At 48.7% G+C, this 23,157-nt stretch overlaps 1 protein-coding gene across 1 annotated transcript in view; it reads right to left on the minus strand.

Annotated features, from left to right (window-relative positions):
• The window catches only part of ERI3 (ERI1 exoribonuclease family member 3), a 131,851-nt gene that overhangs the window by 61,544 nt on the left and 47,150 nt on the right, over positions 1 to 23,157 (minus strand). Inside the window, exon 6 of the mRNA XM_065656150.1 lies at positions 17,151 to 17,223. Within this exon, the coding sequence (XP_065512222.1) occupies positions 17,151 to 17,223 (73 nt within the window). The remainder of the gene's footprint in view (positions 1 to 17,150; positions 17,224 to 23,157) is intronic.

Genomic DNA, 23,157 nt, shown 5'->3' on the forward strand with positions numbered 1-23,157 from the left:
CAGAGCCTCGAAATTAGCAGGCAAATTTAACATGCAGAGAAGCGACCGATTAATAACCCAGCATTGACTTAAGAAGACATTGAATAATACATAGTGCTTGTACATGAAAGGGGAAAAAGTCAAGTCCTTCTGCTTGTCAAGTGTATCCGCCTTCCAAGCACCAATACTCGACGAGAAACCTCCCTGCCAGCCAGCCAGGGCTTTAAGCAGCTCTTCAAAAATGCCTTTTGCTAAGATGAATGGCAAAACTTCGTGCCAAGTTAGACAGGCGTTTGGAGAGGTCCAAGTATGGTGTTGTTTTAAATGTAATTAGCACTGCCTCTTAATAAAGTCCCCTTAAACCTGCCAAGCAGAAGAAGACGCCGAGCATTTTTAGCTCACAATGATGAGCCATGCAGAAGCCCCACGTTGGCTAAGCTGATGGGTGAGAGAGGGTCTCTCCATGAGGCTGTCCCAACCTCTCCTCCACCCTGTCTACATTGTGATCCTCCCAGCAGCTCGGGCACATCAAGGAAACATCAGACCCAAATAGAAAAAAGACTGGCAGAAGCTCAACTGCAGGTGCTGGGCTCCACTGCACGATGATGGCAGCAGATGAAGCTATGAACAGACTGCTCCCTTCCACAGCTTGATTTCGGCTTCTGTTGTTAATGCTGGCTTTGGTGTAAGACACTGAGCAGCGGTATCAGCATCCCTGCGTGGTGCTGTCTACTGTGCTAAACGATGACGGCAGAAGAAAAATTTGCTCCCTTTTGGGAACATTCCAAACCAGAACTAGCAGAAAAATGGTGTTTACCTTGACAACAGCCACTGGTTTTGTATGGGGGCTACATACACAATGCCCATTGTGAGAGGGGTGGAGTACTGCAGAGCACGAGGGATTTGTATATCATCAGTGAAATACTGTAAATCTCAAACGCTTTAATTTTTAAGATGGGGAAAAAACCTGAACAGCACCTCAGGCAGAGGCTCCCAACAGCCAGTCATTCTGACTCTCGCGGCTGAGTGACCCTCACAAAGATGCTGCGTGGATTTAATGCCTGAAAAGCAAATTGAAAATGAAAAGACCCACAAACAAGCCTTGTGGCTAAAGCCCAGGAACAGCAGACATGAGACCTAATTTCTATTCCGATCTCTGATATGGACTCATAGGAAAATCTTCTAACTCACCCATGCCTTAGTATCCCCAGAATAATATCTATTAGGCGTTATGAGCCTAGATTCATTCATGTCTTTAGAGAACTTTAGCATCTAGTGCCTGAAGACCAAAGGACCATCACTACATAAAGCATGAGCCATGTAAGACATAAGGTCAGAAGGCATTTAAAAAAGCAGCCAGCCAGTGCAAAACACAAGGGAAAACATTTGAGCAGGAAACAGGATTTGTTTTCCTCAGATGTTAACAAGTGCCAGCTAGCAGCAGAGCTCCAAAGACATAAATTTTAGAACCAAAAAGTGTTTCTACAAAGGGGATCAAGAAAAAAATGCGATAAACAGACATGATACTTAGAGTCTGATTTCCAGAGCAATAAGAGCAGAAACTGAACCCAAAGAAAAGATCCGTATTAGCAACCAAATCCAATCATTCCGATAACAAAGAGGAGACATACGGACTGGTGCAGAACTATTTCCAGAGAGAAGTTTGTCTCTCCCAACCCTTTCACATCCCACAGTGGCTCAATGGAAGAATACTTAAGAAGTTGCAAGTTTGGTCATAATGTGTAAAAAGCCCCTGAAATGCAACATCATTTACTCTTCTGTGGTATTGCTCAGCAGAGCTAATAAATCTTGCATGAGCAGAGCTGATTCTAATTTTCTAATATGAAAAGGCATTTGGATTGAGAGAGAGGGGAAGATAAAAGTGATTGAATCTCCAATAGCCCAGCGTCAGTGACAAGAAACATCCTGCTATGGACCCCAAGGAAGAATGGCTCCCCCTCCTCCCCGAACCACCGGCACACTCACCCGCTCGCATATCCAATTCTCCCTGCTTTCTGCTCGCCACGTCTCAGTCTCCCCTATTGACAGGACGTGGTTTTAAACACAGTTACACAAGTTATCATTTCTGCCTTTTGATCAATCTGAATTTTCAGGACAATTACCCTCTTAATCAATGATTGCTATCAGCAGCCCCTTGGATTCTTCACCAAGGCAGTCGTGCCGCCGGGGCAGACGGCGTGTGCATATGCAATGAAGCTGCAGGGAGGTGCAAGTCCATCTTCCCCTGACGTAGTCGTCGGCTGAAAGGGTGGAGAGCTGTGAAGGCCACTTCAAGGAACACCTGACGTAAAAAATAAGTGGAGGGAATTAAAAGGGACGTCGCGCGAGGTATCTGTGGCACAGATGGGCTGGGGGGACCAAGGATCTGCTGAAAATATCATGAAGCTAAAAAATAAACCAACTAAAACAACAGATTTACCACCCATCAAAACCATATATTTAAGGGCTATCTATTGCCAGCATTAATCGCTCCTAATGAAACTAATAAAGTCCATTTCCAATTAGCGAGTGAAACTATTAGAAGAAGGAAGGGCGGAAAGGCAGCTTTTAATGACCTCTAAAGATGTGGTGTTCGGATTTGGGGTTTTCTGTATTTTTTTTCCATCAGAAATTATTTAATATCACCAAAACGCCTCTAGCATTTACATACACAAAGCAAGCCTCCCGCTGCTCTTCCCTGCCAGGAGTATGTGTTTCAGTAATGGATGTTTGCACAGAACCTCAGCTCTTGGAGGACACGGCTCCTCCGAGGCATCTCTCACCACCACAGAAACAGGGCCCCAGATATTCAGACGTCATCAGAAACCCCAAAGCAGCCGAAGCCCAATTGCGGGGGCCACGGGTTGGCTGGGGAATGAGGCTTAGCATCAGTGCTCTTGCAAGACATGCAAAGCCACCTTATGGGCTTCCCCTGGGCACAGGACTCCTTGATACACCATTCTGTCCAAAAATATAGCTTGGCCAGACCCAGGCACCCTTGTGTCTTTCTGAACAGCTCCTGCAGGCAGAGGTGCCGTGTCTCCTCCCAGGACTGGAAAGCGCCCCGCACATCTCAGGTGCTCTGTCAGCAGGAGGGAGGCTTTGGGACCTGGATGGCAACAGGGAAATGCTGCTGGAAAGCAGTGTGTGGTGGCAGCGTGGTGGCTTCACCACCTTGACCACCAGATCGGGCTGGCTGGAAGCAGCAGAGGCAGCGCCAGGTGAGGCTGGTGGGCCAGCTGCCTCCGCAGGCTGCTGGCTGGAGGAGCTCTCCGAAAGGCACAGTATTTCACTAGCTATTTTACATGGAGAATTGCCGATCAAAGATATCCCCACTGTGTACTCCAGAGCAATAAAAATAAAAAAAACCCACAAGAAGAATTCTTTAGGCGGGTAATGGGCATTTTATTCCTTTTTATGACACTAAACATAGGCAGCTGGCATAATTACACCACAATAAAGGCATAATGTGCACCTAGCAGAACAAACTCATACTTTTTATAATTAGGCAGAGCAAACACAGTCTGGGATTCAGTCACACAGCTTCACTGTCTCCTGGATTTGCCAGAGCCCCTGTCACCGCAGCACACTGGCCCCACTCCCACAGCTGGATTCAGCTGGATCCATGGGGAAGGCTGAGCAAGCAGAGCATCTCCAGAGCTCTCCTGCACCAAAGGAATGGCCACGCAGCTCCACTGGTTAGAGCAGACCAAGAGCAGGGTACAAGGCAGGGAGGTGCAAAATGGGTCCATGTTCAGCTCCTGAGAGGCAGCCGGAGGATGTCAGTCACCTCCCTATCAGCACTGCCTGACCCCACAGGCAAAGCTGCAGCAGAACCAACTCCACATGGCCAAATCATACTTGGTATGGCACACATGGGGACACCCCTCCACAGCAAGGACCTTGGCCAAATGCAGTTGGTGGGACAATATCCACAGGGAAGTTGGTCTCTTTGCTAAGAGGCAAGGACAGAAGAGAATGTCCCAGGGAGGCTGAAAGACCCTCACCTACACAAAGGGCCAGCTTGGACCAGCTGGAGGCTAGCAATTAGCTCTTCGCAGGCTTTGTGCTCCCATTAGTCCTGGTGGTCCTGCTAACCTGCGGACTTGCCTCCTCCAAAACACACCAGCAGGCAGCAAGCGTGCTCCTCTGGCAGCTGCAGGCATCCACGTAGGACAGCTCTTGCCTGAGCGAGGAGCACAGCCAAGGCGGAGATCCTAAATGATCTCTAAAATATTAATAGCATCAATCAGAGCCAGGCTGACAGAGGTTACAACACTGGGAGAGTGCAGAGAGTAGGCTTTCCTGTAGCTGGCACAAGAGCATACACTAAGCATCCAGAGTTTGTTTAAAAAAATCATCTGCAGGATGCACGCAGGAGCAGCGCTGGCAGAACAGTGCAACTGAGGTTTCACTTCCAGGCCACTGAAACTTGCTGAGGATGCTGACCACTGCACACAGAAGAGAGAGCGACTCAGCTACACTCTGTCCTACACAGCTTAATGGAAGTTGCTAGCTTTAAGGTATATTGAGTGCAACACAGACAAGCATCCTGGCTCAAAGAACAGTGAGGGAGGTGGAGTTGATCCATCAGCTATGAATAAGACCTGCATATTCATCTGTGGATAGGATGCCCAAGAAAACATCAGACAACATCATTATGGGCTTTTTCAACACAAGATTCAACACAATGAAGGGAAGATGCATGTTGTCAGCAAATATAAGCATCTTGCCTACATACCTACTGACACCCAGAAGGGGACTGCTGAGAACTGGGTAGGTGCTGAGCAAGTTTGGGAGGGCTATGGTGCAGCAACCCAGACCAGGACTTCAGTCTGCTCAGCAGCTTTGATGGCCCATAGAGCTGGCACAACACTCATATCAGAGCATCCATGGAGAAGATGGTCCTGGTCTGCAGGAGACAGTGCCCAGGCAACTGGGAGAACCAGCCACTCTGAGAGAGGCCCTGGCTGGGTTCATATTTTGGAGTGATCAGAGCCTTCCTCCCCAGCAGGCCAAAGAACAGGAGGAGAAGTTTATGTCCAAATGAGGGCAAAAGATGGGCTATTTCCTAAACAAAAGCAGACTTTCCAGCCAGTTCTTAGCAAGCCACTGTGACAGATCCAATGCATGGACTGCAGGCAAAGACCTCAAGCAAGGTAATCTGCAGGTGGAGCGAGCAAGAGCCGGGATGGAGCCTGAAGTGGTGTGCCAGCACGTAGAAAGGGCGGCAGGAGACTTTTAATCCCAGCTCTGGAATCAACTTGCTTAGTAGCCCTGGGGTTCTGAGGGATTTAATTAATTAATTTATCGAGTGTGAAGCACTGTAAGTTATTAATATGCAAATTGCACTACAGTATCTCCCATCTCCCAGTTCTGCATCTCTTGCCGCTTTACAACGAGCCCATGAGAAGCAAAAGCCAAGCCATGGTACATCTCTGTGTAACGGGGCAGAGGCTGCACCCCCACACTTTACAGCCAAGAAAGCAGCAGCAAAGTCTCGTCCCTTTCAGCAGGATAGTGCAACACACTCAGTACAGGGCACCAGGAACACCTCATACAAGAAAAACTCTTTCCGCTTACTGGCAAGCCAGTTGCTACCATAAACCAGCCTGCTGCTGCTGGTGGAGGTGGCGGGCAATCACTCTCCCTCTCGTAGCCATGCTGGCTTGGTAGGACAATAAGGACTAAACCAGTTAATGTTTCAATCCCCAAGGCTAGAAAATCTGATTAACCTCTCACCCCTCCCCAGAGAACTCCACAGGTCCATTTTCATGCTCCTGTGTAGAGTTCCTGTCTTTTAAATGAAGCAGCTCCTTTCCCAGGAACCAGGCAGCTGTGCTGGTACCCACATAAAGCTCCAGCAGGAAGGCTGGGATGCGGGGATGCTCTGCCCCTCGGGACTCCAGGAAAGTGCATCTTTCACATGTTGCACCTTCGCCTCCCAGCTCCTCCTGGACTAGAATGCAGCACACGTTGCAGGATTATTGTAAAACACGCCCTGCCTCTAATCCCTTCTCCTCTTGCCCTGCTCTGGTATTGACTGCGGGGAGTTGTGTCAGGCCCGGGGTCAGACTTGCCTCTCGCAATACCAGGGCATGCAGAAGGCTCCAGACTCTGACTGATCACAGCACGTGTGAGACGGGAAAACACAGGCTGCCCCACACCTTCGCATAAGCAGCCACATGAGATCGGAGACTCCCCAGCTTCTGCCAACAGCACCAGTGTCCCACAGGCACAGCTGCAGTCCTGCATGGGCTGAAACGCCAGATCTGTGCCAGACAGACACCCACTTGCTGGGGGATCGAGGGCCTCATTCTGACCACCCTTACAGTTTCCCTGGTTTGCTCCTGGGCTGCCATGCCAAGCGCATATTACATGGCAACCCTGGATGCAAGTGTGTGGCACATAAGCCTTGCTGCAGTCATACTGTACACACCATTACCCCCAGCTACAGCAAAGACCCCGCTGACAGGTCCCCGTCACACCACGACCAGCCCTGCAGCAACTCCCTGCCTGTCCAGACCCCACCGTGGGGACCACCAGGCCACTTCAGCCTACATAACCTTGACATTGCAGAAAGATTTCTTATCAAAAGCACAAATTGCTTACATTCCATTGTGGGTTATGTTGCCTGCTTTCGAATGCTCTTTCTAAAACTTCGTCTTTGGCACCCACAGCCCATAAACAGGTGGGACCAGGTGGCTCCTTCCTCAGCCTGCAAGCAGCAACCAGACTCATGGTGTAAAGGTCTGAGCAGGATGTTTAACCTCGGCAGCAGCACACACACAGCCAGATGGGAGCCAGGAGGCTCCTTGGTGCTGGGGACAGATGTTCAAATCCCCCAGCAAGGGGGGTGTAGGCACAGTGAGGTGCAGCTGAGCAACATGGCACTCAGCAGGGAGAGCAGCAGGCAGGGGCTGAGCAGCTGCCTCTGCGCCTTTCACCTGCAGGCTACGGCAATGTGCATGTAGAAGAACCACGAATGCCAACCTGCCTCCAACCACTTGCACAGACAAGGATGCTTTCAGTAAAGAAACCATTGTAGTGCACCCAGCAAACCGCTGCTTACAATCTCATCTAGAAGACAAAGCTTCTGCACTAGTTGAAAATAGCACAAAAGCGACAAATTCTACTCTCTGCTTTGTCCAGTACCGGCAGGCTGTGTGGGGCCAAGTAAGATAATTGTGTTCCTCAGTTTCTCTTGAACCACCACCACCTTTTTGTCTTATTTCAGAGCACTCTGTACCACACGTGGCACCAGGAGTTGCTGGAGCCTGAAGGCACAGCCAAATAACAAAAGCTGCCCTGAGATTTCCCCGGTACAAACATCCTGATCTGGGCTGACAGAACCAGGAGAGGAGCAGAGACTGTATGTGGCACCCAAGGCAACCACCCCTTCTTTCCCTGCTCCAGTACTCTGAGTTTCAGCGGTGTGTCCCAGGGAAAGCAAGCCAGCCTGTGTCCAAGTGCAAGGCCACAGAAGTGTCACAGCAAACAGGGTATGACTAGAAAATCTGAAGAGCTAAAGGCCCCACATCCCTTCCTTCATCCACAGAGACTGTTTACTTATCTCCTTGCAGCAGGTAAGGACAAGACCAACAGCTGTCCACCACAACCACACAGAATAAACTTTTCCCTTTCTCTGAGCACTTTTATTCCTCCAAAAATGATTTCTGCTTAGTCTTGTCTAAGTTAACATCCCAGAACCCTCAGTCTTCCCCTGGAGGTCACATCTTCCCAGCTCTGACTCTTCTGTTCCCTTTTGGTCTTTTTCCACCTGTGCCAGGTTCTCCGCAAGTGCAACATGCAAAACTCTTTTTCTCCAAAGGCTAAAACAAGGCTCCAAAGCACCCTGTTTAGGAAAATAGCTGAGATTTTAACACACGCCTACTGCAATTATAATATGTATTAGCAAAAGAGAGTGTAAGAGAACCCCTGATGGTAAAGACGTTAATCTGTGTGTGAGATGCCATGAGATGAACACACGCTAAAACACATGCAGGATAGATACAAGAAGGAAGGACAGAAGGATAAAAGTTCCAGGAAGAGTTTGCTGTTAATAGAAACAAAATACTGATGGGTTGCCTTTGTACTGGAGTAGCTCTAAATGGTTTCCACATTATCAGAGTTGTCTTTACCCACCCAGCATGGTCTAAACAGCGGCAAGTGAGGAATGGGCTGCACGTGCCCAGCTCAGAGCTTTCTGCTTGGCTTGAGTTTGGCAGCGAGAAGGGTGCTCTTTCATACAGGTGTGGATTTCATGGCCAAAAGGAATTACTAAACTAATCTGATATTTTGCAAGCCATGAAACTTAGCTACTTTCTGGTGAAGGAAGAGCTTACATTAACCCTCTGGGGGTCACATCTTTCCTGTCTGCTCCCAGAACAGTTCATACAGACACATGCTCCACAGCAAATTGTTCCTGTGCTTTTAGGATGCAATGAAAAAAAAACACCAGTGAAAGACAAAGGAGAGGAAAACACACAAAACCATTTGATCTAGGTGAACATGGACGCTGCTCGTTTCTGCCCTCCTGGGACGGGCATGTGCTATCGCTCAAGTCATCCAAAACCAGTGAAGCCTCCAGGCTGCATCTAGAGCCCCTCTCAGCTGTAGCAAGACCAGCTCCTGAGACTGCAAGAAAAGGAAATGAAATGCAAGGCTGGGATCATTACTTTGAAACTATAAGCTCGTGCCACTGAGCCAAAGCCTGTTATATCGACATGGGTTTGTGTCTCCCCAGCAGCAGAGATCATTCTCCATCTCCGCTTGCTCAGCTCCCCTCCTCCCGGGACAGCTTGCAGCAGAGCGCTCCACAATGCTCTGCCCAGTCTAACTACAGAAAAACTCCCAACACTTTGCCCAGCAGGTTAAAGTTATAGGGCTGAGCTACTGGAGAGCAAAAAGTACCCTGCTGACTGCTCCACCACGCTTGGAAGTTGCCGGCAAAGCACAAAATGCCACTTGCAGAGGAGCAAATGGCAAAAAGCCCAAGTTTTCTTCCCTGGGGCAGGGAGCCCAGAGGGGGGTGTTGCTTCTTAAAGCCTCCAGTATTTAAAAGGCTTCCTTTGTTTTAAGAGAAAGTGGATGCCCAAACCAACCCCAATGGTTACTCTGCATTACATGAGCATCCTACCTTGGCACATATTGGAAATCTACTACATCAACAACCCCTTGGTCCATCTGGCTATAAGTTCTAGAGAAACTGAGGCAAAGAAGTCTGATGCATCAACCCATCCTCTATCACCTTCTGATGAGTCCAGGAAGAGGAAAGGGAAAAGACTGCCGAGAACTTGCAGAATCTCACCCTCCCTTCCCAGCACAATCCCCCTGTATGTCGGTTTTCCTTGTAAATGTGTTTTTACTCAGCATTCCTTGTTAGATAAGAAAGGGAGGACAGGTTCTTCTGCATCGGGACAGGGAGGGCTGCTCCTCTAAGGCCTCTCCTGGATGCCCTTTCCCTTTGAGATGACTATCCTCGACTGTCTCCTTGTCTTCCTCCCTTTGATTTAAGAGTTCCTCTCCTGGCCCTGACAGTAAGGTATTTCTGTCCCACAGATTATAACTCACTCTGGGCTATTATTCAACTCCCAAGCCCTGGCCCTGCTGCATTTAGTCCAAACATAATATCCTTCATGCATATATTATCTGTCTCCCTATTATCTGGAATCATTTCGGAATTAAATTTCAGTCCTGCAATATTGGCTTGAAGAGCGGCTCGCTTTATGGGCTAGTCAAAGGTTAGAATACCAATCAAAATAACACTGCCGATGCAGAGAGACATTTTAATATTCCAAAACCCGGTAATTGTAAAAGGACATAATATTTTTTCCCTGATTACCCCAAAGGCAACACATGTTAACAAGGCGAGGGAGAGAGTGAAAGAAATTTCAGAGTTCAGACAGCTGCACGACAGATTTAAAGGAGAAGTCGTGGACGGCTGCCGCGCTCCAGCCCCCGGAGCAGGAGGGCTCCCTGCCCGCACCAGCAGTGCCACACTCCCCGGGACCCCATCCCCTCCGTCCCCAGCCTCCCGGCGTTTGTGCCACCCGCGCTCCCCCAGGCCAGGAACCTTCGCGGGTGCTCTCACCGCAAGAGAACAGAGCAGCCAGAGCTATGCTGAGACGAAGAGCTGAAGATTATCACAGCAGAAGAAAGAAACCGCTGCGATCGGTTGGCCTGACCTGCACAGGCCATGAGGCTGCCCCAAATTAATTCCTGTTTGAAGCAGAGCTGATCTTTTTAGGAAAAAAAACCTTCCCTCCTGAGCTGGAGAATCCACCGTAGCCCTCGGTAAGTTGTTCTAATGGTTAATTACCCCCACTGTAAAAATCTGCACCTGAACTACCTTGCTTCGGCTTCCAGGCACTGGAACTGCTTATGCTTTTGCCTGCTAAGCTGAAAAAACCTCTTGCCACATTTTGGATCTCCCTTTAGGTACTTGAGGACTACATCCAAGCCTCCCTTACCCTTCTCTCTGGTACTCTAAGTGGCTTGCAGGCTCTTCACCGCATGGCAAGTGTTCCCATGGGTCCTGCAGTTCTCATCCAGCCTTTGTGTTTCCAGAATCCTTTCTGATGCAGAGATGGGATCCAGCATCCCATACCAGCCAAGCTAGTCCCAAGGAAAGAGATGATCCAGCCCCTCTGCTCCTACTCACCATCGCCAATTTACAAATCCACCTCCTGGATGCAGTATCAGCACAATTTATAAAAAATTATTTTTATGTTTTCTTTCAGGGCACTGATAAAAGTGTTAAATACAAGAGGTCTGAGAAATAGATCCCTGTGGGACCCCACTATGAAGACATGCACTCCATGATGATTATCCATTTACAATTAAATGCTAGGAGCTGTCAGTTTGCTCGTTCTTAATCAATGTAATGTGTGCCATGTTGATTTTGTATCACTCTTGTTTCTTAATCAAAATGTCATAAGGTACCAAGTCAAATGCCTTCCAGAAGTATATTACATTGACATGGTTACCTTTATCAACCAAACATGTAGTCTCATAAAAAAAATATCAAGTTAGTTTGAAAAAGATCTAGTTTCCATAAATCCACATTGATTGGCATTATATTACCCTCTTTTCATTCTTTATTAATCAACTATGATATCTGGCTTTTCATTACTTTGCCCAGAATTAATGTCAAGCTGATAGGGCTATAATTACTTCATCGGTCATCCCATTTGCCCTTCTAAATTACTGGTACAACATTAGCTTTCTTCCAGTCCTCTAGAACTTGCCCCATGTTCAAAGACTTGTTAACAGTCCAGGGCTTCACATCAGCTCTTTTAAAACTCCTGTAAACCAGCTATGCCAAATGCCAACCAAAACCCACCACTTAACTTTATCAGAAAATTGTGTTGTAACAGCAAACCTCTCCCTCAGCCATAGGGCATCCTCTGCCTTTCTGTAAACACAGAGCAAAGTATTTATTAAACACAGTCGATTTTGCTGTTATAAGCAATTCCTTCCAACTATGAATCGATGCCATTGCATAGACACTTTTGTTTGCTAATCCCCATGGAAAAGACACTCTTACTCCCGTTAACCCTGGAGTCGTGCTGCTCCCTGTGTTTCCTTTCACAGCCTCTCCCATTCCTGCCTTCTGAGAGAGACTTTCCAAAGCCAAGAGCTCCGCAGCCAGGGTGAGGAGCCCCAGAAAGCCCAGAAGGAAGGAGTGACAGGGTCTCAGAGCACCCACCCATGCTGCAAACCAGCAAAGCACTGAGCACCGTGGGTATATGAGCAGCTCTTCCCAGTTGAGTGCCAACATCTCTTCATGTGCTTGATGCTTTTGGCCATGAAGCAGTCTGCCTGAGCAGTCCTCCTCTGTCATTCCTAACCTTACCGGGCATTTTACATTCCTTATAGCCAGTAACTCAATAAACAGGCAATAGATAACAATCACAGTAAGTCCTCAAGAAGTAAGACCTCATGAAAGCAACTTCCAGGCATATGGGCCAAAAAATAAGCCATTTCTCAGTCGCACCACTTCAACGTTCTTCATCCTAAGCACCCAAGACACTTGAACACCAAGTGTCTGAGAAGCGCTCAGAGCTCCTCCTCCCACCCCAAAGGCAGAAGGAATTGCTAATGCAGAGGAAAGACAAAAAGCTGTTAGCAAATCTTTGTTTGTTTAAGATGTGTTTATTTCTAGTTGCCAAATATTAACAAAAACATCCTATTACATGCTTCCTCTGTCAGATTTCACAATGTGAGTAGGTGACCTTAAAACATTTGTGCATGTGTATTAACGGTTTTTTTCCAACTACCAGTATCTACAGATCAATAAAGGCTGGGCCTGGCAAAGTCCAGCTCTGCACTCAGCCACAGCACCCCCAGCATGGCCACACTGGGCTCCCCAAGGCTCTGTCAGCTCCAGCTCGTGATGCCCAGAGAAGGAAAGTTGCATTCCTCCACACACATCATTGAACCCTTGCCTTTCACAAAAACTCTCCTGGACTTCAGGTCGATGCCAAACTAGGACCAGTTTTCTGTCACTTCTAAAGCAAGCACTCTATCTAAAGACATCAAAAGAAATCAAAGATGGTCAATCATGCCAGGAGAGCTGTCCTGAGAAAGGGGCCGCTATGTGATGGGTATGAAGATAGCCTTTAAAAAAAAAATTGAAAAACAAGGAATAAAACGAACCCTTAGGGGATACATAAAACACTCATCTTTTAATTGCATAACATCCAGAGAAAAAATGGAAGATCAGGATAGTGTATACCGTATTAAAAATAGCTTCCACAACCCAATTCTAGAGCCACAAAGCCCACCAGTGCCTTTGTGCCAGCCCTTCGACAAGTTATGCTGTGCTGGAAGAGACACAATTAAGAGAGAGTATGACAGAGGCCTCAAGTCAAAAATAACACAAGGGAGAAGAGCTGGAAACACTTATTTGCACTTTCATGCAATGCAAGACCTAGTCCCAAGAAAATTATCCGATAGTAGCTTTAAAAAAAACAAAAGGACCTGCATCTTCACACAACATATGAGTAAACAGAGTATAATCAATGCATAATTAAATAGCAAAACTCATTGCCGTAGCATGCTGTAGAAACTGAAAGCATAAGCAGACTCAGAAAAGGATGTGCAAGTTTCTGGTAGAAATATGTGGTAAAAACAGTGGGTACTAGACGCAGCTGTCTGGAGGCAGCTGCCAGCTCTCAATCCTTCAAGGGACAATTGCTGGGAACCAGAAAAAGCTGACTCGAACCATGTCCTCCTTGTTACACCTGCAAGCATCAGCTACCAACCTCTGGCACTTGGGTGATCTGGGTTAGACCTTTGGTCTGGCTATTCTGACACCCTGATCATCCTTCTAATGTTTTTCTTGCCCAAGCTAATTGTAAGAAAATCTAGCATAACCCCCTTCTATCTCCTCCCTCCACCAAACCACTCTCCCTCCGTGACGTGCTCCCTGCTGCCCACCAGGTTTCCCATTCCCCGGCTCCCGGCCACCCTGCGATGGCAGGTACCGTGTCCTCAGCCTGACACAGCGCTGGCTCCATCCCCACGGGACCAACCATGCCACTAACTCACATGGGACCTGAAACAATAAACCACAGAGGTCCCTGAAAGAGCAAAAGGAGCTCAAACAAGAACTGATCCTTGTGTTAAAATAAGTGTTAATGCATTTATCCAGGCTACCTGAGGATACTCTTGGGGCAGCAGCTTGGCTGTAGCTTGTTAGCTGCAGCAGTTTCCCTTTTCACATAAATCTTGACCTACAGCCTTCTGCATGCTGCATGTATTACTCCACTGGTGCCCCTCTCTCTCCTGGCATGAAGCACTCTCTGCTATTTCCATCCTGTGCATCCAGCTCCAACGATGCAGCTCAGGTTCTGCACCTCAGTGCTAACCCGTGGGGCCTCTGCGGATTGACGTGACAGGTACACAAGGAGAACTGGCAGATGGGATGGTGGCTCGCTATTGAGATGGTTTAGGGGGATATCTGAAATGTTGCAGCATTCAAAGAAAGCCTCCTCTGCTTTCTGCTCCCCTCCCACAAGGCTGAGCTAATCAAAGTGAAGAACATGATAAACTCTCTGCCCCAAGTCAGCTCTATGCTGACAGTTCACTAGAGATACAAGATCGCTCAGTGACATTAAAAATGTCAGCAAACACCGATCAGGCTTGACGGAAGGGATGCATTAGCAGGCTGGAGAGGCATAGGGCAAGGTAAAACTTCAGCAAACGCGGTCAAGTGCACAGGCAGCTTTTCTCCTTTTGTCCTCCACAGAAGGCTTTTTCACAGATCCCAGAACCCTGTGGCCACCATCGCAGCAGTCAGGTGTGGAGCTCACCACCACCTGCACAGCCAGATCAATCCAGAAACATTCCCTGAGGCAACACAAGCCCGGCAGCTAGCATGGGGCTGATTTCGCCCTTCAGCTTGTCCGAGAGGCAAGTCTTGGATACTCTGAAAGAGGCCTGGAGGCACAGGGTGCTCACCTCAACTGCTGCTGCAGCACAGAAGTGACAAGGGAAGGCGTTTACCGGAGAAGGAACCCTGGGAAAGACCGTCTCACCACCTCAGGAAGAGGGACTGCTGAGCTTTGGAGCATCCTGCACCTTGGCAGAGGGAGCACTGACAAGGATTGCTTCTTCAGATGATCCAAAACAAAGAGGAGCTGAAGCCGTGTGTGCATGGGCAGACGGAATCTGGAAGATATTTTGCTGCTACTGCACTAACCACAAGTACACAAACACATCTGCTGCATTTACCCATCTTTCCGTATGTAACCTCGCCCCTGTATTTGCAGCAGCAGTTCCCTCACTCCGTAGGGTCCTCTCGGTATCACTGCTCACAAGCAGGGACCCAGGTGAGGGCCATCCTGGAGGAAACTGCTCTCAGTCACACGTGCCATTTAAACTCACATGAACTGTTTTCTCGACATCTGAAACATCCAAGTCTCTGCATTATCCATGACCAAGAAATTTAGTAGTTTCACACCACCACCCCCAACACCTTCACTTCATGGATGAGGTCAGAGGCAGATTCAGCCTAGGACATACTTTTAAGTCAGGAACGTGCCAGAGTGAGGGGAAAAGGGGCCATCTGGGCTATGCAGGGAAGAGCAGGGGGGCTAGACATTTGTCCATCCTGATTTGTCCCACACTGGGAGCTCACTCAAAAAAGACTGAGGTCTCACTGGGTCCAGCTGCTTGGCCAGAATTATTTAGGCTGCAAATCATCTCTCGTGAAAACACGCGGGCAGTTCCCACACAAGAACCACCAGAGAGTGAGGCAGTGAGTGGCATGGAAAGGTCTTCACCCTGGGGTAAGAGCAAGCCCCAGGGGAGGCAGCTCTGCAGCCACAGGACAGGAGAGGTCCCTGCTCTCCTCTTCAACCTGGGTCACTTCCCAGAGGGACACAGAGACCCTGTAGCCACCCTGCATGCCACAGGGCATCAGATATTAAAGAGTCAGAAAAACTGCAGATTTTTAAGGGATTAGAGGGGTTGGAAGAAGGTGAACATTTCTCCCACACATCCTCTCCCCATGTGATCTGAGGGAGATCAGAGCCTTACTTTCTGAGTAACACCTGTAGAAGAGGACAACCCCAACCCGTGTGCCCCCCTCCCACATGCTCAGACTCTGACTCCTTCAGAGAGCTGGGCAGGGGAACACTCCACTGCAACAGCTTCCCTCCTCCTCCTCCCGCCTTCAGCTCTGTGCTTGGTGCTCCACGGATTCTCACCAGCCCTCAACTTTGTATCACGGTATTTGCTGAAGCCCAATACACGAATGCCCACCTTGAAGAACGGCCACTTGCCTGGATGTCCAGGTTATGATGAATCCCAGCTCCTAACATGCTAATTTCAGGAGGCTCGAACTATGGGAAAAAGCCATAAGTCATTCATCCTGAGGACCAGAGGAGCACAGCTGGATCAACCTACTTCTTAGCAAACATCATGGAACACAGGGATTTTTTTTTTAAATATTATTATTCTGCAGCCATCAACCTGCTGGTTATGTAGCTGCTATCCATTCACCGGAAGTTTAGTGAACTTCAAACGGCGATCATTAATGGTCACTGAACTGCAGAATGCCCCAATGTGCTTTCAGATTTCATTTACCAAGGACCAGCAATCAGCCAAAAGATTTGCTCTGACAGCAGGGAAATACAAGACCCTTTGACAAGTTCAGCCGGGAATGTGCTGCCAGCATCCCTTGTTAAGTTCATGTTCTACCCTATTTGACGGAACGGATCATGCAAATTGTCCTTCTGCGGCTGCTCAGCCTGTCACTCATTCTTCCATTTAAAACAATAAATAAAAGAACAAAAGAAAAGCCCACAAGTACAACGAGCTGCTTACAAGCGAATTCCACTTACTGAGACCCCTAATTATCAGGAAAAGGTACAGAAATCCAAATACAACATTAAATTGGTTGGGGGAAGGGAATCTTACTCATCCAAAGGTTTAACCAGGAGGGCCACCCCAGTTTCTCATGTGCACAGACCCCAGTCTCGCCCCTCACCTTTCTACTGCTTGTAATCACACTTGTTCTTTTCTTCCCACTTTGATTTGTGGCTTATGGCATCACCACATTTTTCTGTGCCAGGAGACCCTGTGGATGCACAGCAGGGTCTGTAACCAGCCAGAGAAGCTGTGAAGCAACACCAGGTGCCAGATAGTCAAGTCCAAGACATTTTGTTCCGCAAAGTGACCACCGGTCTCTTAGGTGGACATGCTGTTGAGACATCTCCCCTTCCTCACAACACAAAGGGAAATGCTGATTTTTATACTGGAATATTTCCACATTTATCAACCAGAAATTGATCTGAAGGGAATCAAGCTCCTAGAAGCCTTACATGGCTGTAAAACAAAACAGAGTCAGCAACACTGGGGTCAACACAACCTTTGCTGAAGAGGGGCCTCACAGTGTCCCACTATCATGCAGAGACACTGCACTGTGCCTGCCACAATGGGATTCTCCCCAGCTGCAGAACACATCCCATCAAGTACAGTAAGACTCTATTAGAGGAGATACAATAGGGAGCAGGAGGACTCGCGCAGCCCAGCTTCTGAGAAAATAACTCATTTCAATGCAAAACAGCAGTAGTTATTAGACACCTCCTTAAAGAGGAAAGGAGAGGACAAGGGAGGGGTAAAGAGGGAGACGGGGACCATGGCAGTTTGCAGAAAAGTACCTTTTTCAGATTAATCCACTGTTTGAAGTAATCAGCAACCGGCAACCCTAAGTACTGGCATTGTCCTGGTAACCTGTAAGAGAGAAGAGAGAGCAGGTTTGATTCAATCAGTGTCCTGACAACACAAACTCTGTTTTCTTAAGTGCATTTCGTTCTGAGATGGAAGAGACCCTCAAGTCTGCTGTAACATGCTGCACATCAGAAAGACTGTAGCTCTTGGCAAAAAAAAAAAAAAATCTCAGAAGAGCAGAGCTTAGCTGAAGACTTATATACATCCAGCCACATTCAGGCTGCCAACCCCTTTCAGGCTGAACATTTGGAACAGGAGCTCTGTGTAAGTGCAGCACACAGCTCTTCTCCACAGTGCCTAACACACACAAATGTGATGGGAGCATCCAGGCTGTCCTTGGCTAAATGAACTCATCACAAACCCCTGCAAAACCATCCTGCTCAGCCAGCATCTTACAGGGCAGACAGAAGGACTGACAATTCACTTGTCATGCCCTGGTGCTTTTCCGCGTGGCCTTCATGGTTAAAACGCCAAGTGAGACATGAGGGAGGGAAGGAAGCACCGATGCACTAATTTTTGGGGGTTGTAGTGCTGCAGGACCAACGTTTGAGGGCTAAGAAAGGAGAGGCTGCTTTCCAAGCAGATGCTTGGAAGAAGAGAGCAGTCACAAATCTGAAGACGCAAGGTGCTGCACGCTGCCTCATCCTGGGTTTGAGCACAGGCAGCCAGAGCTGCGAGCAGGGTATTTAACCTCTCCCTGCCCACAGCGAGCCGCTGGAACAGGGTTCACAAAACAAAACCACACCAGGAAGGGAGGTGGATTGCATGAAGGGATAGCAGGACCCCAGCATTTGGAAAGCTGTTTCTCCCACGCTGTGCCGGCCCAGTGTCTTGGCAGGGGAGCTGCGATGTGCTCCTCTCTATCAGCAGAAGGGGAAGGCTGAGTCGCGAAGCCGTGTAGCTCCAGCCGAGCCTGCACAGGGAGGTGAGTTATGTGAGTTTTTCCCAGCCGGTTTGATCTGATCAAGAGTAATTGATGGATCTCGTTCATTCACGTCCTGCTGAGCACGCCTGGGGCACTGGTCACAGGATCTTTAACTGAAGCAAAGGAACATCCCAAATAAATATGTCAACTAAATAAATGACTAAATTAGAGCTATTTGTGCATGTTAAAAGCCACAACTCCAGAAATCGGCTTTTGCGAATGGAGGGGGGTGGCAAATCTCACAACTTCCTCAGGCCCTTGGGGGCTGTCGGGGGAAGTTGTAGGGGAGGAGGGAAGACCTGCGAGTGCCAGCATCAGCTGCTCAAACATCCCAACACAGACCATGTCCAGGGCAATGTCTTCTCCCACTCTCCATACAAGAAAGAGTGAATAATCCAGACTGGACTTCAGACTCAGGGCTGAAATTCAGGAATAAACTCTGGTCAGATGTGGATGCAAGCCAGGTACATTGTCTTGAGCTGGGGTGCGCTATCAGCACCCCATGCAGTAGTGGAGTGCTCAGCCCAGCTCCAAACCCTCTGGTGAACAGGGTAGCATCTCTTCAGACCTACAAGCAGATTTGTGAGCCCTGCTTAGGCTGAGAAAGGAAGAGACTCTCTGTGCCAAAACCAAATGCCTGGTCCTGAAAAGATTTAGGAACAATAATTTAAATCATACAAATACATTTGAATAAGGGGGTCCAGAGGAATCTCTTTGAAAGTAGGAAGCCTGTCAAAAGCACAAGCTTGCAAGCAGCAGGGCTGCGGCGATTTGCAGGGTAAGCAATGTGACTTGACAGCACGGTCTCATCTCTGGGCACGGCTCATCTGATGCGAGCGCCATCGCGCCAAAATGAAGCACCTGGAGTCACTCCTCGCAATTGCACAGCCGTCACATAAATAGCAGCCTAGTCCATGCATTTTACAGCCATTACACATATGTCCATGACATCCCGTAGTTAAACAGACCCCACCAACCCCAACCAGCATGCTAAGAAAGCTCTTTCTCCAGAAAAACTGCTTTCTGCTGGTGCCCGAATCAAAAAAGATCACAATAAAAGGAACCATCTAAACGAAATGATCAGTCTGATACAGACATGCAATCAGCTCAACCTCTCTTTGGCTGCTCACATTTGGCTAGAAAGGATGATGACAGCAGTTTGCAAAAGGCATGTTACTAAAAGCTGGGTTTCTTCTCCCAGCCCAAGAGGTTTTCATTAATACAGATCTCAGCCTCGCTCCAGTTAGAATAATTACCACCTCACCTAACATTTGGATAGGGCCCAGGAGAAGCGAATGCAACATCATTGTTGTTAGCCACGGGAATTGACAGCTAACCACCCAGTGCAATGAATGACATCTAAAGCATTTCCATCCCTGTGGGACCAAAAGGTCCAGCAAACTGGACAGTCTGGTTCTTCTTCCACTTCGAGACTGATAGCAGTGTGCCCTGGGCGCTGGACAGTGCATCTTTAATTGGGGAAAATAAATGCTCCAAATAAATATGTCAACTAAATAAATGACCCATTTTTGCACACAAGTAACAACCCCAGAAGCTGCCTGTGAAGCCGTGTGACCTAAGGACATTCCCCCTCCCCCTCTGTGCTTCTGCTCCCCTCATTTCATGTTAGCACCAGAGAGACTTCACCAAGTTCTTCAAACACTAGAAGACCTATGCTCATGCTGCAACGTGAATAGGCTGTCAGCAGCATGGACCAAAGCATCAGTCTGCTCCCGGAGCTGGAAGATGCATGTCTGGTGGCTCCAGGCCAGCAGGATACAGCCATCCAACATCCTTCCCTCTACTGAAGGACTGTCCTATGGGTCTGGTCCAGTCTGGGCTTGCAGCGCTCCCAGCACAGGGAACCAGGGGCTCTCACTGCACAGAAACCAGGTTCCCAGGTAGCTATGGGAAGGAAAACACCCCTAGCGTTGTCTTTTCCCCAGCTCCAAGCTTGTCACCTGCAGTGGTCCCCCACTCCTCAACCTGGTGACCAGGCAGGACTTCCTCCAGCACCTTCTCCAGGTTGGGGTGAACAAGGCACACCTGCAGCTTTCCTGGGGAACAGAAGTGCCAGAGCCTGTAAGGAAGCATCTCCATTTACCAGGGTCACCATTCATTTGAGCAGCTCATTTGGTAAACACATTCTTATGCTCAGTATGGCTCCCTTGCTCTCACAAAATTCAACCTTGAGCACTGGGGCAGCTTTGTTTGAGGAAAGAGCTTGGGATTCAGCCCTCCCTCAGGTGAGGGAGAAAAGAAATGATGGTGCATTTCACTGTATTCAACATCCCATGATCCTTCCAGCTTTTGAACAAGGTCTCGCTGCCTCCCCAAACACTGAAGCTCTCAATCCTTGCAGGCTGTCAAAACCACCTCCTCAGCCAAACACCACAGCTTCAGGTGTGACCACACTTGACAAACTTGAAAATGGCCGTGGGATCTTCCAGCCTCCAATGCAGCTCTGGTAAAGTCTGTCCTTCCAGCAGCAGGGATGTGAGCGCACAAACTCGACCCACTCCCAAAACACAGGTCCCCTTGGCACAGAAGAGCAAGTGATGGCAGGCAGCACACTCTCCTCTGACGGTCAAGCAAGTCCAGGTCCTCCTTGGACTGTGGTCAGCGGTGGCAGCTCTGCACCATTTTCAGAGAGCTTCATCACCCCAGGCTCTGATTTCCATCCGGCCCAGCTCCTCCACTCCGCAAGGTAAATGGGGCCTGGAGATGAAGGCGATGCAAATGGGAGATGAGGTGACATGGCTGCATTTCTCCCATTGAAGCAGTCTCTCTCCAAGGCGGCAAGAAGCGCACAGCTCGGCAGTGATAAACGGCCTTGCTTTAGTTATCACTTTCCTTAAGTTAAGGAGAGCAGCCTAGTGATGGATGGGCTGGAATTCGGTTATCAGGGAAGGCTGTCAGCCAGAGTTGCCTATCTCCACACGCATTTAGCAGGGCGTCATTATGCGATGGCATGGAGTTAAAATATGACCAAGGGTATTGAAAGAAAAAGAACAGGATTAAAAAAAAAAAAAGGCAAATTGAGCAACAATAAAAGAGCATGAGGCAAGAATGTTATCGTACTAGTGACACCTTTTATCTCAGTCTGGTTAGCTAGAGCAGGGCACAAATTGGTCCTTCCTCCACTATTGTATCCTCTTGTACAAACACAGGCAGATAAAATGTGTCACCAGTGCGATAGCATATCAATTTAACCCTAATTATCTAGGGGGTCAAACTAAGAAATAGGGGTTTCTCATTTCAACAGGTTCCTCCGTCTCTGCTCGGAGCCACCACATTAATATGGAAGGGGGAGGGGCAGCCGTAATTGATTTCTGTCACTCAGGTGGTCCTGGCATATAAAAAATTAATGCTTGATTCTCCCAACTAATCAAAGCTGGTTAATGTCCATCTGCTTCTGGGTTCAGGATGTCAGAAGACAAAGAAATTGGGCCACTTTCTACACACTGGGTGTATTGATATTGAGCCAGTTAAAAGAACAAGCCCCTCAATGGGAAAGATAAAGGGACATTAAATCTTGTTTTTTATAGACCTGGTCTCAGCCCTGGAGACCTTGAGTTGTAAGAGATGCAGAACGTTTTAATTGTGTCCTGGCCAACCCCACTGCACGAGGCTGCAAATGAGTGGGCAGGCAGGCTCCTGCCCTGGAAAGCCCTTGCTGGAGGAGGGCTGGAAAGCCTGAAGGAAGCTGCTTGGATGCTGCAGCACACAACAGCAACAAGGTGATAGCCAAAGAGAGGAGCTGTCAAACCACCTCAGCCTTGCACCCTAGTTCAAAGCAAGGCTGGTCAAGACGTGGCTCTGGATCATGTGGAGCAGAGCTGCTGCTCTGTTTTGATGTAGGGTGGGATGTCTGCCAGCCCAAGAGGAAAGCTCGGGTGCCCTTTCCTAACAGAGAAAACCCATGAGGGAATAACATCCTGTGCTAAGGCACCTGAAATATTTCAACAAAGAAGCAGCACCATGACAGCAAAGCCACATCTGTCTGCACCAAAACTCGCGTGAGCTGGAGCCAAGCTAGAAATTTAAAGCAGTTTAGGTAAACCCACACCCTCCCAAAGAGGCAGCCTTAGGTTGACCCAAACTTGGTTGAAACAGTATTTCTCAGTGGCTTGGGGACACGAAGGGGCAAGCCTCTGCTCCAAAGCGCTGAGGCTGCAGGAGCACCCCACGGAGGGGCAGAAAGCCTGGCTGGGCTCTACCAAAACCACTGCGCCAGGCCAGGAGGCTCTGGCACCCCACTCACACTTTCCTCAGCCCCACAGACCTGCCAGGGGGCCAGAGGAGCCCGCCTGCCCTTGCTTCCTACCAGATGAACCCTTGCTGGGGGACTGCATCCCACTCTCACCCAGCACACCCATGGTGCCGTTCCTCTCTGCTCCCCATCACTGCAGGCCAAATCATCCCAGCATGGCTGTCGTTAAAATTCACAAGTAATAGGTGTGGAAAGACAATACATTTGGAGAAGGTCTGAAAAGCCCTGGGCTCTCACAGAAGCCCTGAGACAGGTCCCATCTCCCTTCCTCTTTGCCTTCCTTCCACCCTCTCAGTTCTCTCAACCACCTCCAAACTTGTCACAGTGCAACAAGCCTACGAGCTGCACATCAGCTTTAAATATCAGCATGCGTGAAGCAGGGACATGAGAGCAGGGGAGAGGGAACAGACAGAGCAAACCTCCATCGGCTGTCAGGAAACACTAATGAATTTCAACACCAGCAGCCATTGCCTCAGACGGGCTGGCGAGAGGAGGAGATGGAGTTACAGCAAGGAGCCTTTGCAGGAACAGCCTGCCTTTTTTTCAAAGCCCCCTCTGCTAATAAATGTCACTGCTGAGCGGGCTGCAGCAGTCCTTGAGCCGGGATGGGGTGGGTTGGGGGAGAGACAGGCGACTGACAGCGCTCAGGATACCTGGGCAGCACAGCCTTTTCTTCCATTGCATCCCTAGGCAGAAGCCAGGAAAAGGAAGCAGGCAGGACATTGCTGTCAGCATGAAG

The sequence above is a fragment of the Caloenas nicobarica genome, chromosome Z (assembly GCF_036013445.1).
Source record: "Caloenas nicobarica isolate bCalNic1 chromosome Z, bCalNic1.hap1, whole genome shotgun sequence".
Taxonomy (NCBI): Eukaryota; Metazoa; Chordata; class Aves; order Columbiformes; family Columbidae; genus Caloenas; species Caloenas nicobarica.